Here is a 16,499-nt window from a genome sequence, read left to right on the forward strand (position 1 = left end):
TCTAGTGACACTTTAATCTGTGACAATTCCTCAGATGCGTCACCTACAAAGGACGGCTCAGGTTTGGGAATCTCCCTAACATCCTCAGCTGTGAAGACTGAAGCAAAGAATTCATTTAGTGTGTCTGCAATGACTTTACCGTCTTTCAGTGCTCCTTTTGTATCTTGATCATCAAGCAGGCTTCATCAAACTTATACTGACCTGAGGAAAGTGAAATTCCCTCCTCATGCCAGGAGTACTGCCTGTTCAGAGATCAGTATGATGTACAATTTGGCTTACCTGAAACCTGAACTACCTCTGTCCCCAAGGAGTTGGACCAAATAACCTTTCTTTTCCTTTTCTAATTTTTAGGATCCTAGGCAAGCTACTATGGCATTCACTATAAAGAAGAATTACCACTTACATTATATAGACATCTTTGAGCTGAAGAAAAAAATAGTGCGCACTGCCCCATGGGCTCATTTTTGTTAGTTTTCTTTTTTGTCTGAGAGCAAGTTATTTAATCTGTAAACGAATTAGCCTTCTTTGTAAAGATTAGAGGCAATGAAGGAAAACCTATTATGAGATAAAAGACTCTTGATATTCTTGGGCACCTTATTCCACTGAAGTGGAGGCATGATATAGTATGTGATGGAATAGCACTATCTAGACTGGATTGTGTATTTGGAAGTCAAGTTTTTAACTGATAGGTTGGCATTCAGATAATCCTCTATTTCTAGAAGATCTCCTGTAGATCTTCAGCATAAGCTAACACTGAATAAGCCTACAGTAATAATAATGCTAGTGACCTTCTGTAACGTTTCCCATGTAAGCATCTCTATGGCCTTGACAAAAAATTATAAATTTAACTTCAAAACACCCTTGTAAAATAGAGAAGTGGCATAACTATCACTATTTCACAGATGGGCAAGCTGAGGCACAGAGTGATTTAGTGACTTGCCCAAGGTGTCTCAGCAACTCTGTAGCAAAATTAGGAATAGACCCAGATCCTCTGACTCCCAGGCCTGTGCTCTACATCATACTTTCTCCCCTCAGTTATTTTAGTCCTGTGAAGACGTGTTTGGAACAGTTGTCAACAGCACATAAAGTCTATCATTACAGTTTACAAAACTCCTCAAATAGACATAATGGGCGAAAATATGAGGATAGTTGTGGAAAAAGTGAACTAATGAGGTGGCAATGGTCACATGGCAGAGGAAGTGACATAATGCGAGAGAAAAGCAGATAGATAAATAAGGGCAGCGTTGCAAAGAGCCTTGAAAGTGAGGACAAGAAATTTGAACCTGATGTGATGGAAAAATGGGGGAGTCGGAGGAGAGATTCAAAAGGAAGAGGGAGGGGACATACAGTGATAGACAGGGGAAATTATATTTGTGGCTGTGTGTTGGAGGAGGATTTTGGGAAATGATGAGGACAAGAGTTTTAGCTTTGTTGACAGGAAGAAATTATTCTTACAGATGTTCGGATATGGTCTCCATGTTTGGGAGAAGGGACAGGGAACAGTCGAAGAGTCTCCCAGATTCTGGACCGGAGAGACAGGGAGGACATTGATACTTACTAAAAAGCCTTGATAAAACAAATGTCTACATGACTTTAAGAAAGTATCCCCAAGTTTTCAAAACATATGAATGGAAATTCTAGTTCAATGCAACTCCCATAAATATCTATCTATACTGTCTGGCTACATGGGCCCATGGATACCATGCCCCACCCATATTCTGGGGCTGCACTGGCGCTGGCACCCCCCTCCCCCCAGAGAAGAAAGTTGCCATGCCAGCATTCAAGCTGTGCCAGAACAGAGTCCTGGAACTTCCTTTTGGAGCCAGAAAATCATTCTAGAACTTCTGATCCAGCTCCCCATTCCAGAATGAGTCATGATGGCTTGGTAACCTGGGAAGACCCCGGGGAACCCAGATTACCAAACTGCCATCTCTCCTTCTGGAGCAGACCTAGAAGCAGAAGAGGTGGAGGAGGGTGCCACCTCTTCATGCTGTCTCCTCTACATCTGCTTCTGGGCCTGCTCCAGAATGAGTGATGATGGCCTGGTAACTAGGCTGCCCAAGTTACTGAACTACCATTTCTCCTTCTGGAGTGGGGGTCCTCCTGGGCTCTGCCCCAGTTATTGAGCTGCCATCTTTCCATCTGGAGTGGGGAGTTGAGTCCAGAGATTATTTTAAATTTTATCTCTTCCCTAGGGGATCATCATCCCCCAGACACTCAAGTATGGGGGCTCCACCCCCTTCATCACTGCTGGGGGATTCACCCCTTGATCCCCACCAAAAGTTTTACAAATCTGGCTTTTATGTAAAGGTCAGTGGTCAACAAATGGCTAAAACTTGAGCAGCTCTGAAACTTTAAGGTCTGATCCAAAGAGCAGAAATTAATTGATGTCAATGGGTTTTGGACCAGACCCTTTACTGCTTTAGATTATACCCCTGTTCCGATACGCAGCCACCACTGATAAATGGTGAGTATTAAAGGGAAAGACAATACCCAGAGTTCTGTTTAAGATCATTAAAATTCTAACAATTATTTGGTGTAATGCAGGAGACACTAGAAGATATAAATAAGATAAATATCTCCTTTTATAACATCTTGGCACTGATATTTTTAGAGTTATGATGTGCAGAATTATTGATGCCAGTCAGCAGAAGAAGATAGTCTAGGAACAGGGGCTGGCAACCTTTCAGAAGTGATGTGCCAAGTCTTCATTTATTCACTGTAATATAAGGTTTCATGTGCCAGTAATACATTTTAATGTTTTTAGAAGGTCTCTTTCTATAAGTCTATATTATATCTAAACTATTGTTGTATGTAAAGTAAATAAGGTTTTTAAAATGTTTAAGAAGCTTCATTTAAAATTAAATTAAAACACAGATCTTCTCAATTTAGTGTGATCCAATTAAATTTCACTGGCAGGGACGTCCAGCAGGTCAGAATAGAGGTCCGACGATCTCTCTCAGTAGCTTCAAGTGCACTCTGCAGATCTACAAACTTTGATGCCCACAATTCTAAGCTTTTTAACTGAATGAACTGCATTTCAAAATTTTCAACATCCATCCATTGAAATACAGACAAATCCAAGTCGATTTCATTGAACTTTTCAGGTTTAATTAGAAAAGAAAGCATTGGGCCAAATTGCTGGAAATCTTGAAATCTGTCAGAAAATTCTGTACATTCCAACCTCATCGACACTGACAGTGCAATGTGTTGTTAGCTCTTTTGTGTGTTGGAAGTAGCAGAAAGTAGACGTTTGAATATCCCGAGGAAAAACTGCTAGTTTTACAACAAATGCCTACCAGGCTTCATAAAGATCCAGAACCATTTGCCCTGCACCCTGGAGACAGAGGTTGAGTTTGTTTAGGTGAGCGGCGAAGTCAGTTAGAAACATGAGCTTATACAGCCATTTGTCATCATCCAGTTCAGGGTAGTTTTGTCCTTTTTCCGACAAAAAGGCCTTGATTGCATCAAAACAGTTTACAAAGCGCACCAAAACCCTTCTGTTTTCCAACTAGGGCAGGAGCATCATCTGTTGTCACACCAAATATTTTTCTGATGTCAATTTCTCGTTCTTCAAAATGGTTTACAAAACTTTCCACTATATCTTCCCCCTTTGTTATGCCATGCAGGGGTTTTCGGCAAGAAAATTCCTCTTGGATTTCATCGGAAGCACAATATCTTGCAACAACTGCCAAACGTGGAACATCGTTTATATTCATGCTCTCATCAACTGCAATGCTAAACACTGCTGTGTTTTAATGCAGTCGTCTGCTTTTCCTTAATGTTTTCTGCCATTTCGCTTATGCATCTCTCAACTGTTCTGGCAGAGACAGGCAGTTCTTTTATTCTAGATACTATCACATCTTTATTTGGCAAATCATTGAACAAAACCTCTGAACTTCTGAGAAAAACGTCTTTCATATAAAAACAACAAGGAGTCCCGTGGCAGACTAACAGATTTATTTGGGCGTAAGCTTTCGTGGGTAAGTGAGGTTTTTTTACCCATGAAAGCTTATCCCCAAATAAATCTGTTAGTCTTTAAGGTGCCACTGGACTCCTTGTTGTTTTTGTGGATACTGACTAACACGGCTACCTCACAATAACTGACACCATGCAAATCATTCTGTTATATATTTCCCATCTGTAAACAGCTTTCCGTTTTTTGCAAGGCACTGTGCAATCTTGTAACTTCCTTTTGTAGCTTGATTTTTACTAACACTTAAGCTTTTAAAAACACTGCTTTGCTTCTCATATCCTGCTACTGCCTTTTTGATTGATTCAGTCTTGTCTGCTTCATCAAGAAAGGTTTTCTCATACTTCGTTTCAAAATGTTGAACACTTGATGTGTGAGAAAACGCTTTCACAACAGAAAGCACAAACAGCACCGTCCTTCTTTTGAATAAATCCAAATGTGTCTGTCGAAGAAGGCTGAAATGAACGGACATCTAATTTTGTTTTCTAAGGAGCTGCCATTTTGTCAAATGTTCCCCTCAACTGTCAGTGGGAAAAAAAATGGTGAAAGAGGGCAAGCACAGTGGTGAGCTGGAGCAGGTTCCCACAGGTTCCCAAGAACCCGTTGCTAAAATTAGATCTCCAAGCCCAGCTCAGCCCACTGCCGGCCTGGGATTCCGTTCATCCGGGCCGGCAGCGGGCTGAGCGGGGCTGGCAGCCGGGACCCCGGCTGGCAGCAGGGTGCCACTAAAAATCAGCTCACGTGCTGCCTTTGGCACGCGTGCCGCAGGTTGCTGACTCCTGGTCTAGAATTATGCTCTCTTGGTTGCTATTTATTTGTATGCTTCTCTGCTCCAGAAATTCTTAGCCCTTATCCTTGGGATATTGTGTTGGTCCTTAATTGCTGAATGTATGTTGTTATGTTTATTAAACTGAGTTTTCTTTTCTGTTCAGGTAAACTAGAATCATGCTCAGGTTGCCGCATTGCACCCGACAGTCTATTTTTAACAATTTGTTCATCTGATGTAGAGTGAACATTCACTATTTACAACTGGAGCTGCAAATACAAATTTACAAATACAGCTGTAGCCTCAAGTGAAAGGAGGGGAAGTTTACAAAATGGATCTGAGGTTTCTTTGCAGAACATCATTTATGCTCCAAGGATTATGACTTATTCAATGAAAACTTTCTTTGGGAAAATAATATATTGTATAGTAACTAAACAAGAAAATTTTATGTTAGGTCAGCAACTCTTTCCCAAAAAGGAGTTAATATGCACAATGCAGAAATCTCTAAGAATCTCAGGACACCAGAGATGAACAAGACCCAACCAATCCCTAAGTCCTCCTTCCCAAATGATATAAGATTGTTCCCTAAGGAACTGTTAAGAGTTTTGTCCCATCTACTTTTTTACTGTTAAAGCAGCAAAGAGTCCTGTGGCACTTTATAGACTAACAAACGTATTTTTTAGTGTTATGACTCAAATCACAGAGCTGCCACCATATTGCTTGGGAGACTATTCTACAATCAAATATACTATTCTATCATACCCTAAAAGTGGATGGAAGTAAATGCAATACTTCCTCAGCTTGTTTCAGAAGCAAATTAAATGGCAGTTTATTCCTTACTTATTTGCAATTAGCAGCGATGACAAAATGAGTAATACCAGTATCTCAAAAACCTGAAGGAGAAATTATCTCTCTTTCCATGCTGGGTCTTAATTTATGAAGACTAGACATATCAGAAGGTAAGAAGTGGAGAGCAGAGGGGAAAGAAACTAACATTTGCAGAAACATCCCACAGTAATTCTGCAACACTATCCATTCTATACTGATCAACGACAATTTTCATCTATGTATTTCATTAAATATCATTACATTTTAGTTAGGATAACTCCCCAACTCTTGGGGTGGAAAAATTTAACTTATCTCTGGTTATTAAAAAGTCACGTGACTTAGTCATGCCTTTTTAATAAATACTGTCCATTAAATATAACATACATTTCACACCGCAGGAATCAATCCCAAAATGACTAGGTACAATTAAAATAAGAAATCTGTGTGTTTCTTACCTGGTGGCATACTGCTCTATCCTGGAGTGTGTGTCATCATGAAATAGCTGTGGAGACTGGGAGGGACTATTAAAAGAAAATAAGCACAAAAATGTTAGTAGTATCTAACGTAATTAATTACAGAGACAAGATAGGGTTTTTTAAAAAGTTTAGACTGATGAAATTGTCAAAAAATAGGCTGTTATGTGGGCTTTTGGGTAGGTGCGTATAACAGGTCATACAAATAGGTAAGCAACTAGTCAACATTAAGAAAACAATCAGCATATTCAGCTTTCTAGACACAAGAGTTATGCATACTCACTCATATTGCTCTGGCCACATACTGATGAGTGTGATAGGACTGCAAAGAAGAAAAAAAAAAGAGAAGGAAACCACAGAACAAAATCTTTAGTGCAATTAAGCAAGAATAAGGTGTAAAAGCACAAACTATCTACCAATCAGCCTGCCCAGATGATTTACATTAGCAACATCTACTGTAAAAGCAGTAGCAACAGAGACTGCAGTGTGCCATATGGAAGATAGGACAGTAATTGAAGCATTTTTTTTAAAAAGGGAGTTTTAAAAAAATTCACAAACACGTCACACATTGAATTAATCATCTAAAACCATGTCTGGCTTGTTTAAATTTGGAATTTCTTCCATTTAATTGCTGGAACTTTTCTATAAAGTCACCTGTGAAACTGAACTTATAACAACTTATTTGTAGAAAAATTAAAAGGCTAAAATCAAGGCCATTACTACAATATTTTTCTATTACATAGCAAATAATAAACAAAAATGCTATAAGGGAGGGGATTTTTTTTAAAAGACAAAATACTTACAGCTGTTTTATTGCTTATGGAAGGGAAGCACTGATAACATGGGCTACCAACCACCCTTTACAGACAGGCTATATGATGCTTCCCTCATAGCTTGACAATACACCTTTATCTTGACCTGATGAAATATCCCTGCTATTCTAATCCTTATCCCTGCTATTCTAATCCTTGGCCACTCCTGACCATGGACTACCAATCGTGGCAGATGATATGCCACATTGTTCCTTGGTTTTGTTTTTAAAATGTGGACTACTGAGAGACTATTTTAAACAGGCAATATACACCTCTACCCTGATATACCACCACCCAATACAACACGAATTCGGATATAAAGCGGTAAACAGGAGCGGCGCCAGGGTTTTTAGCGCCCTAGGCGGGGGGGTCCTTCCGTGCTCCTGGTCGTTGGCAGCAATTCTGCGGCGGGGGTGGGGGAGGGTCCTTCCGCGCTCCCAGTCTTCGAGGCACTTCGGCGGCGGGTCCCGGAGCGAGTGAAGGACCCGCGGCAGAATTGCCGCCGAAGACCCGGAGTGCGGAAGGACCCCCCGCCGCCGAATTGCTGCCCCCCCCCAAATCCTGGCGCCCTAGGCGTCCGCCTAGGTCGCCTAAATGGAAGCGCCGGCCCTGGTGGTAAAGCAGTGCTCCGGGGAAGGGGGCTGCATGCTCTGGCGGATCAAATCAAGTTCGATATATCGCTGTTTCACCTATAAAATGGTAAGATTTTTTGGCTCCCGAGGACAGCGTTATATCAAGGTAGAGGTGTATTCACATCTGAAACCAGGGATCAGATTAAACCCTGATGTATATTTCAGGTCCTCAGCAACCCTGAAATCTGGCCATTTGATCTTGTTTCTTAACCTCTTATGCTCAGTCTTTTATTAACTATTATTATGTGTTAAAAATACAGAGTACTATACTGGTTATGAAAGTAAATGATCAATAATGGCTACAGACACCATATTCAGGAAAACTATGCATATACGTTTTGCTATACAGAATGGTTTCATTCACTTTAAGACAAGTATTATGTTTATAGCACTTGAAATTCCAGGAAATAAAGGAAAGTCAATTAATGGAACTATTCTCATTGCCTCTCTAAGGCATCTTAATTTTGTTCTACTAAAAGGGGCCTCTCTTGACAAGTAGTTAAAAACAAAAACAAAAAAACTGTTCTCCATGAGAAAAGTAAAAAAAAAAGAAAAAGAAAAAGAAAAAATTCCAACATCACTACTTGCTGAATTCCATGACATTATGGCAACATATTTATACAACCAAAGTATAAAATTATTTCTAGAAAACAAGCAAGGAAATTAAAATAAAACAAAACAGAATTCACAGAAAATATTCCCTCACTGAGGTTCTGATACTGTTGCTTCACATTAATTTTGTTTTTGATGTTTTTTTAAGGGTGGAAGAGGCTTGTGAACCACATGGCAGAGATCATGCTTTATTCAAACTTACGCCTCCAAGTTATCGCCTTCAAGAACTGTTTGCACAGGAAGGTAGCCAAGTCGTGGGTGCTTAGCAAAATACTTCTTTGACCGGAACTTGTTCTTCAGCACCTTAGTGAAGTCACGTACATCTTCTCCAGATGTTGTCTAGAACAGTAGAGAAATAAAATTAAACATTTCTAATTGGCACTGGTTTATATCTTAAAGAACGCTGGAAGGGGACATATGGGGGAAACTTCTAAAAGCTGGTGATTTTATACTCTATGAATGGCCTGAAATGTACATTAGCAACAGTGAAAAAAATGCATCTCCAAGATTTGTTAAGCTGGCTTGAAAACCCAGTGCTTAAACTTGTTAACAATGAATACACAAGGTTTCTTTATATTTTATGAAATGACAGATAATAAAAACTAGAATAGTTACAAGCCTAAAAAGGCATCAAATTATAATCAAAACTATAAAAAGTAACAAGCTATTTTGCTTAGAAACAATTAAAGTCAATTCTACTCACAAAAAAGTATTGTATTCTTTTAACTATATAAAGCAGTTATGATGATGTGTTCTATAGCACTTGCTTCTCTAACCCTTCTCCCCATTTACATGTCTGAATGCTGGTAGGGTAGGAAAGTCTCTTATGTGACCCTGTTGATAAAGTATATGCAAAAGTGCCATAGAGCATTGAATGACCTCTCCATTGTATGATTGAACTGAAGAGAGCAACCCAAGCAGTAGATTGCCTGCTCAGATTCCATGCTGGGTCACTGATTTAATACTGCCTTTAAAAAAAAAAAAAGGTACTATCTGCTCAATCGTAAGAACTCCCCTGCCTGCAACACCTGAGTTTTCCTTGGATGCTTCCTAGTCAAGTTACCAGAACTAATCCTACTTCTCCTTATTTCTATAACAGTAGCTCCTAGAGGCTCAGACTAAAACTAAGGCTCCATTACACGAGGCTGTATAAAGACCTAGTAAGAGGCAGTCCCTGACCTGAAGAGCTTACATTCTAAGCGCATGTCCACACTGCAGTATAACAGCCGTGGCTGGCCCACATCAGCTGACTCGGGCTAGCGGAGCTTGGGCTGAGGGGCTATCAACCTGCAGTGTAGATGCTGAAGCTCAGGCTGGATAGAGCCCAGACTCTGAGACCTCATGAGGTGGGAGGGTCCCAGGCTCCAGCCGGAGCCCAGAAGTCTATACTGCAACTTTATGCAATTTACAGAAGCTCCACAAGCCCAAGTCAATTGACATTGGCCAGCCACAGCTGTGTTATTGCAGTGTAGACATACCCAAAGACAGGCAAAGGTGGACAGGAAAAAAGACAGAACAGTGAAGTGATTTGCCCAAGGTCACACGATAGGTCTGAACCAGTAATATAACCCTGGTGTCTTATGACTTCCAGTCTAGAGCCCTATTCACCAGACCCCAAGAGCCTAAACATACAAGATTACAGCCATCAATACTCTCAGAAGCTTTTTATTTGTCCCTGTTCATGCTGTCCTTTTCAAATTGGCACACATTCATTTTGCATCTGTGTTTGGAATGACTGCTTTTAATAACATTATCTATATCGATTTTAATTTGAATGATGATGGCAACATCTCTTTCATCATAGAGTTCAGTACCTTCTGCTAAAGAAACAGCAGAAAGCGTATAAAACATGTTGATGGGTCTATATGAAAGTGACTTAAAAAAAACCGCAGGAAGGGAGTTGTATTTTTTTTAAATGTACACTTAAAATGAATAGATCTGTTCCCATCTATTCTAGCTATAACATCTTCAGCATGCTTCTAATTGCAGTACCAAAACTCAAAACCAACCTAACAAAAAAAAGATGATTTCCTTCCAAAAGCAGGTGTTCATTGAAGATCACAATGGAATCCATTGGTTTACATACAAAAGTACTCTTTCCAAATGGTTCTAGGTGTTTTCTCCTCACTACAACTTATAAAATTACATGAAACACCATATGATATGTTTCAGAGTAGCAGCTGTGCTGAACTTGAATTAATATGCAAACTAGATACCATTAACTTCAGCTTGAATAGAGACTGGGAATGGCTGAGTCATTACACAGATTGAATCTATTTCCCCATGTTAAGTATCCTCACACCTCTTGTCAACCGTTTAAAATGGGCCATCTTGATTATCACTACAAAAGTTTTTTTTCTCCTGCTGATAATTGCTCATCTTAATTAATTAGCCTCTTAGAGTTGATGTGGCTACGTACGTGTGTGTGTGTGTGTGTGTGTGTGTGTGTCTATATCTCCTTACTATATGTTCCATTCTATGCATTGGAAGAAGTGGGCTGTAGCCCACAAAAGCTTATGCTCAAATAAATTTGTTAGTCTCTAAGGTGCCACAAGTACTCCTGTTTCATATGATATGGTGCCGCTGAACTACAGAAAATTCTATTTTGGGAGCAGCTCAGCTACATAAAGTGTTGTTAAAGCTAGGTAGAAATCCATAGTGAAAGCAGAGCTATTAACATTTTTCAGAGTTGTAAATTTTTTTCCCCATTAACTATTATAACAACCTCAGATTTAATAAGCCAAGCCTTTCCTGCCTTTTATTTCCTATTGTGAAAATAGATCTCTCTCATCCCACATGTTTAAGTATTTAATGTAAATAGACCTGAGTATTTCATTATATCTTTTTATGCAAACTGAACTGCCTTCAGTAACAGTAAATGATTAAGTGTATGTGATTACTGTCTGTTGGAAACAGTTTCTTAAATCTGGTTGAGAAGCGTTTGAAGAGCAGTGTAGAATACAATGAGCAACAAGGTAAAAAAGCTAGAATGGAATTCACGGGTCCTTTAAGCTCCAGAAGATATAACCAGGTGGGCTCCCAGGGAACAGCCTCACAAGATCAGTCCCAGAAAACATCTATTAGACTCTCAGATGATCAAAAAAATGAACATGGAGCCCAATGGGTTTGCCTACTTTCATGCAAAATAACCTGAACAGATGGAACTCTGACACAAGGCCAATAAACTAAACTTCTAATTCTTGCAAACTATAAAAACAAATGCCTTTTAATCTGCCAAAATGTTTCTCTGGGTTACAGTTTACGTGGTATGACAGCCTGACCTAACTGCTTAAAAGGACCAATTTGATTAAGGAAGGAGAAACAGAACACACTAAGCGCTGATATATTAATATTGAGGGAATATTTTATCTATGTTAAATGTGTATAAATCAGAGCTTACAAGAATGAAAGGAGAAAGGAATGCACCCAAACAAATCATCATGTAATTAATTACATGTCAAGTGCTAGTCATGGGTGTGCATGTAGCTGGTGTTGCAAGGTATTCTAGGGTTGCCAACTTTCCATTTGCAGAAAACTGAACACTCTTGCCCTGCCCAGTGTTTTCCCCAGGCATTGAGATTGGGGGGCGGGGGGAAATCAGGGCCAATGAGGGGTGAGACCATGAGGCTAAAGGTGGGCTGAATGGCACCATAGTAAAAACTCAAAACTGTTTCATGACCATTTTATTAGATTTAACTCATGTTTTGAAATAATCACACAATCATCACACAAAATAACCCCAAACATCACTCTGAAGACTATAATGTTGAAGCAATGGAAACAGCTACAAGCATGGTTGAGAGCTCTTTTTGTTTACACTATCACCAAATTCAATCATCACTGGCATTTGTGGTCTGTTATTATCCAATTCTGAAGCCATTTTCAACCCCCCCCCCTTTTTTTTTTTAAGGCACAACTTTATGAAGAATACCCAGGTGACAGGAAAAGGCTTTCAGCTACAAGTTATTTACATTAAAGTAGTACCCAAGACTCCAAACACTTGACTGTGCTAAGTGTCGTACAGAGTAAAAGATTGTAATCAGAGACTGTATTGTAATGCATGTGCACATGAAACAAAGTTGTATGTTAGTTAGGATGGCCTTATTATTACTCACAAATGGTGAAGCTATTATTGAATTATGCAGGCAACCCTAAACAAGTGCCAGGAAAGCTTTTGCAACACACCACACCATCAATTATTCTCCAACAATTCATACATTCTACAGGAAATGTTTTAGTGAGTTTTAAATCACTCTGCCTGCAAAGTCAGGATGACTCTGTATCATGAGTCCAACTGTACTGTACGAAGAAAATTCATAAGTACTAGAAAAGTTATCTAAAATAGATTTTACATATACATGGGTGTTGTAGTTTTAAGGTGAGACAACTCTGGATCTTAAATGGCTATAAGCTACCTTTTGGAAAGCTGGGAAACTCTCCAATCCAATGATACAAAATGTGTCAGTTCCTTGCCCTGAAAATTCATAATACGTTGGAGATTAAGACCCTGATTTAGCAAAGCACTTAAGTATGTGCTTAACTTTAAGGATCTGTTTAAATCCATCCTTATCCAGCAAAACACTTAGGCACATGTTTAAATTAAGTAATTTTTTTCTGTTAGTGAGTAGTAAGATGGGTTAGTAGGTATAGTATAAATGATGTTTGCAAAGGTGCATCACAAATGAACTTATTGTATGGCTATCACTAACAAGTAAGTGGAGTTTGCATGCCACTGCAGAAGCACTGTGAAGATTCCTCTCCTGGAGATGATGGTTTTGGAATTCTAAAGCTACAGGAATTCTTCGCCTGTCCCACAGTAAGAGTACAAATCCAAGAGTTCATTACATCTTGTACCTTTGGAAAAATAATATTTAAAAGAACAGATCACACAAAAATTGATCTTTCTGCAATTTCAAGAGTAATCATCTGATTTTAGAATTTAGCAAACTGGAGGGAAAATGGCTGCCAAATGTCAGTACAACAATTATACAAGCAGTGCTAGAGACAGGAAGCAATATTCATTTTGATACAACTGTTTGGATTCAGACTATTCTGATCAGCTGTCCAATCTTCTAAGGGCATGGATTAATCTCTGAACTCTACAGCTGAAAATAACGTTCTGCATTTGAAATAGCCAGATTCATCTTCTTTCAGCACACTTGTTATTTTCCTTCTTCTTCATAGAACAAAGTAATTCAGATAAAAACAAAGTGATAAGTTTCAGAGTAGCAGCCGTGTTAGTCTGTATCCGCAAAAAGAACAGGAGTACTTTATGGCACCTTAGAGACTAACAAATTTATTTCAGCATAAGCTTTCGTGGGCTACAGCTCACTTCTTCGGATGCATCGAATGGAACATGATGAGTGATAAGCTTGAAGGGGGTGAAGGCATCGTAAAGTGGCACTTCCCTGTGCCAATTTGTTGCTTACAAAATACTCAAACATGCTGCTTAAATGCTCAAGAAAGCAACTGCCTTCTCAAAGTGTCAGCAATAATTACGTTTTTGGGGTGTTGCAACTATGCCTCTTAAGAACCCTGCTATAGGGCAAGTAAGCTTTATTGTGTTTGAAGCATATTTTTCCCTGAGGTCAAACCATCGGTCGGACTAATAATTTCTGACATCTTGCCTATCATGTTATGAGTTTCTTCAGGGAAATACTATATTGGTCAGCTTCCTTCCAAGGTAAGGTGTCAAGAATAATTATAACAACAAAGGAGCAATCCTCAGGGAAATTTGCATTTCAGATTTGAAACATTACCACAAGAAATTCTAGAAAGGAGACAACCCTTCCTATTTCTTGCATCACTTTTGACAGCTCAGCTTACCATGAAGAAGCTAACCAGCGATAGAAGTTGTAAATCATATATTGTAGAGAGAGTAATGAAAGAGTAAAGAAATTAGTAGTGTCCTAACAGGAGCAGGATGGCAGGAGGTACCATGAGCTGAAGGAAAGAACAAAAGGATCTCAATAATAATAAGAGACCCCAAGCATTATCCATTAATCTGCCTCAACAATAATGTCCATCTTGCTTTAGAGAGACACGGTGGGTGAGGCAATATCTTTTTTTGCATCAGCTTTTGTTGCTGAGAGAGACAAGCTTTCAAGCTTACACAGAGTTCTTCTTCAGGTCTGGGAAATGTGTCACAGCTAAATACAAGGTGGAACAGATTGTATAGCATAAACAGTTAACATGTATTTCAAGGGACCATTCAAGGTGAAGTGGCCCATTAATACCTCTCCAGTGATAGGGTGAGTGGGGGTAAAGAGGTGTTTAAAAAAAAAAGGCTTGGTGGTTTAAGTGGGTTATAGATTGTTGTAATAAGCTATACATCCAGAGTATCTATTCAGTCCATGATTTTTAATATCTAACAAAATTATGAATTTAAGCTCCCAGGCTCGTCTTTTGAAATACACCAAGAAATCTGTTATCTACAGCCAGGCACTTGGGTACCACAGAATATACTCCATGGAGAAAGTCCTGGATATACATCATAACACACTTAAAACTGGCTTCATCAAACAAGGACACTCCATCAGAGAAGTAGATCGCATCATGGAACAGGCCACTCAAATATCCCAAGAAAACTTGCTTCAATACAGAAATAAACCCCCCTCCAACCACACACCCCTAGTTGTCACCTACCATTCCACCTGAACCTATGCAGGTATTATAAAAAGTTACAACCCATACTTGATGGGGACTGCACCCCCTCTTCCGGCCTTCAAATAACCCCCAACCTCGCCAAGCTCATCATCAAAAGGAAGCTCCCCCCAGACCAGAACCCACCAATTCAAAGTGGCACCAGACCCTGCCAGAACAGATGCAAAAATGGTAGACATATCTTCACAGCTACAATGTCCAACACACCTTTCAAGATTCATGGGTCCTACACATGCCTATCACAACTTGTGGTGTACCTCATCCCATGCACTAAATGCCCCCAACAACGATGGGGGTGAAACAAGACACTCGTTATGGTCTCAAATGAACTCACACAGAAAAATGATAAAAGACAAAAACACCACACCATGGGTGGGTGAACACTTTTCACAAAGTGATCACTCCATTTCGGTCTTTCCATACTCGTCCTCAAAGGAAACCTGCATACTGCCTTCAAAAGACGAGCTTAAATTCATAACTTTCTTAGACACTAAAAATCATGGAATGAATAGACACACTGGATGTATAGCTTATTACAACAACCTATAACCTACTTAAACCACCAAGCCCTTTTTTTTTTAAACCTCTTTTCCTCCTTCACCCTTTGACTGTAGAGGTATTAATGGGCCACTTCATCTTGAATGGTCCCTTGAAATGTGTGTTAACTACTTATGCTAAACAATCTGTTCTACCTTGTATTCAGCTGTGACACATTGAGTACATTTCCCAAACCTGAAGATGAGCTCTGTATAAGCTCAAAAACGTCTCTGTCTCACCACCAAAAGTTGGTCCAATGAAAGATATTACCCTCAGCCATCTTGTCTTACTAAGGGGAGTACTTTTCAAACATTGCTGTAGTTGAGTTTCATATACAGACTATAGCACCTTTATCATACTGCACAGCAGATAAAGCTGCTTGAGAGTTTTCTAGACGCACATGATGGTTGCTCACTCGAAAGCAGTAACAGCTTTGCAGATTTATTTTTGGATACTTAACACTTAATACAGTATATCCTACCTCTTAGAACCAAGGTAGGAACACAAAGAGAGACAGAAGCAAAAGCAACCTCTGTAGAGCAGTAAAAACACATATGACTTTTGAGAGAGGTCTGTGGCCCTAACTCCACAAACCCTTAAGCATGTATTTAAGTGCTTTCCTGAATCGGGCTTATGTTCTGAACAGTGGAAAAGGCCTTGAAAAATGTTACCTGTCTCAGCAAAATTATTTAAGTATGAATCATTATATTAAGTAGTATTTCTGCTTGCACATTTTGAGACTGTGACAATCACATGTCCATCCCACCTCCTGGGCCTGTACAACTTCCTCCTCCTCTCCGTTCTCCCAACTCTCTTTCCTCACTGCACCTTCCCTACTCCAGCAACCTCATCTCCTCCTTTTTCTCATTCTCTCTTTTCATCCCATCATCCCCACCAAAATTACACAGGATGAATTTGTATATAAACTTTCACCCTGACCTCTTGTTTATATGCTGTACCTCTTTTCCCTATTTTTTTTTTAATGTTTGGGCTTTTTAGACAGTAAGCTCTTTGGGGTGGGAGTGAAAACTGTCTTTCTACACGTTTGCATAGCATGTAGCACAACATGATCCTGATCCCAACTGGGACCATGAGGCAGCGGTGTAAACACTGTGACGATTACTTCTAATGTGAATACCACAAATATTTGTTTCTGTCACATATCAAATTCCTTGTTTCATGCTAAAACTTTAAGATGTCAGG

The 16,499-nt window shown here is 39.5% G+C and overlaps 1 protein-coding gene and 1 long non-coding RNA gene across 6 annotated transcripts in view; one reads left to right on the plus strand and one right to left on the minus strand.

Annotated features, from left to right (window-relative positions):
• The window catches only part of UTRN (utrophin), a 576,172-nt gene that overhangs the window by 41,921 nt on the left and 517,752 nt on the right, over nt 1-16,499 (minus strand). For all 5 annotated transcript variants that reach the window (XM_039528635.1, XM_039528634.1, XM_039528636.1 and 2 more), the window contains 3 exons: nt 8,299-8,435; nt 6,324-6,362; nt 6,023-6,088 (listed from right to left, as the gene is read on the minus strand). In XM_039528635.1, coding sequence (XP_039384569.1) covers nt 6,023-6,088; nt 6,324-6,362; nt 8,299-8,435 — 242 coding nt within the window. The remainder of the gene's footprint in view (nt 1-6,022; nt 6,089-6,323; nt 6,363-8,298; nt 8,436-16,499) is intronic.
• Nucleotides 1,886-8,474, plus strand: LOC120400217. The gene is made up of 2 exons (XR_005595608.1): nt 1,886-2,467; nt 8,245-8,474. It is a non-coding gene; the product is annotated as an uncharacterized LOC120400217 (long non-coding RNA).

Source organism: Mauremys reevesii, linkage group 3 (assembly GCF_016161935.1).
Source record: "Mauremys reevesii isolate NIE-2019 linkage group 3, ASM1616193v1, whole genome shotgun sequence".
Classification (NCBI taxonomy): Eukaryota; Metazoa; Chordata; order Testudines; family Geoemydidae; genus Mauremys; species Mauremys reevesii.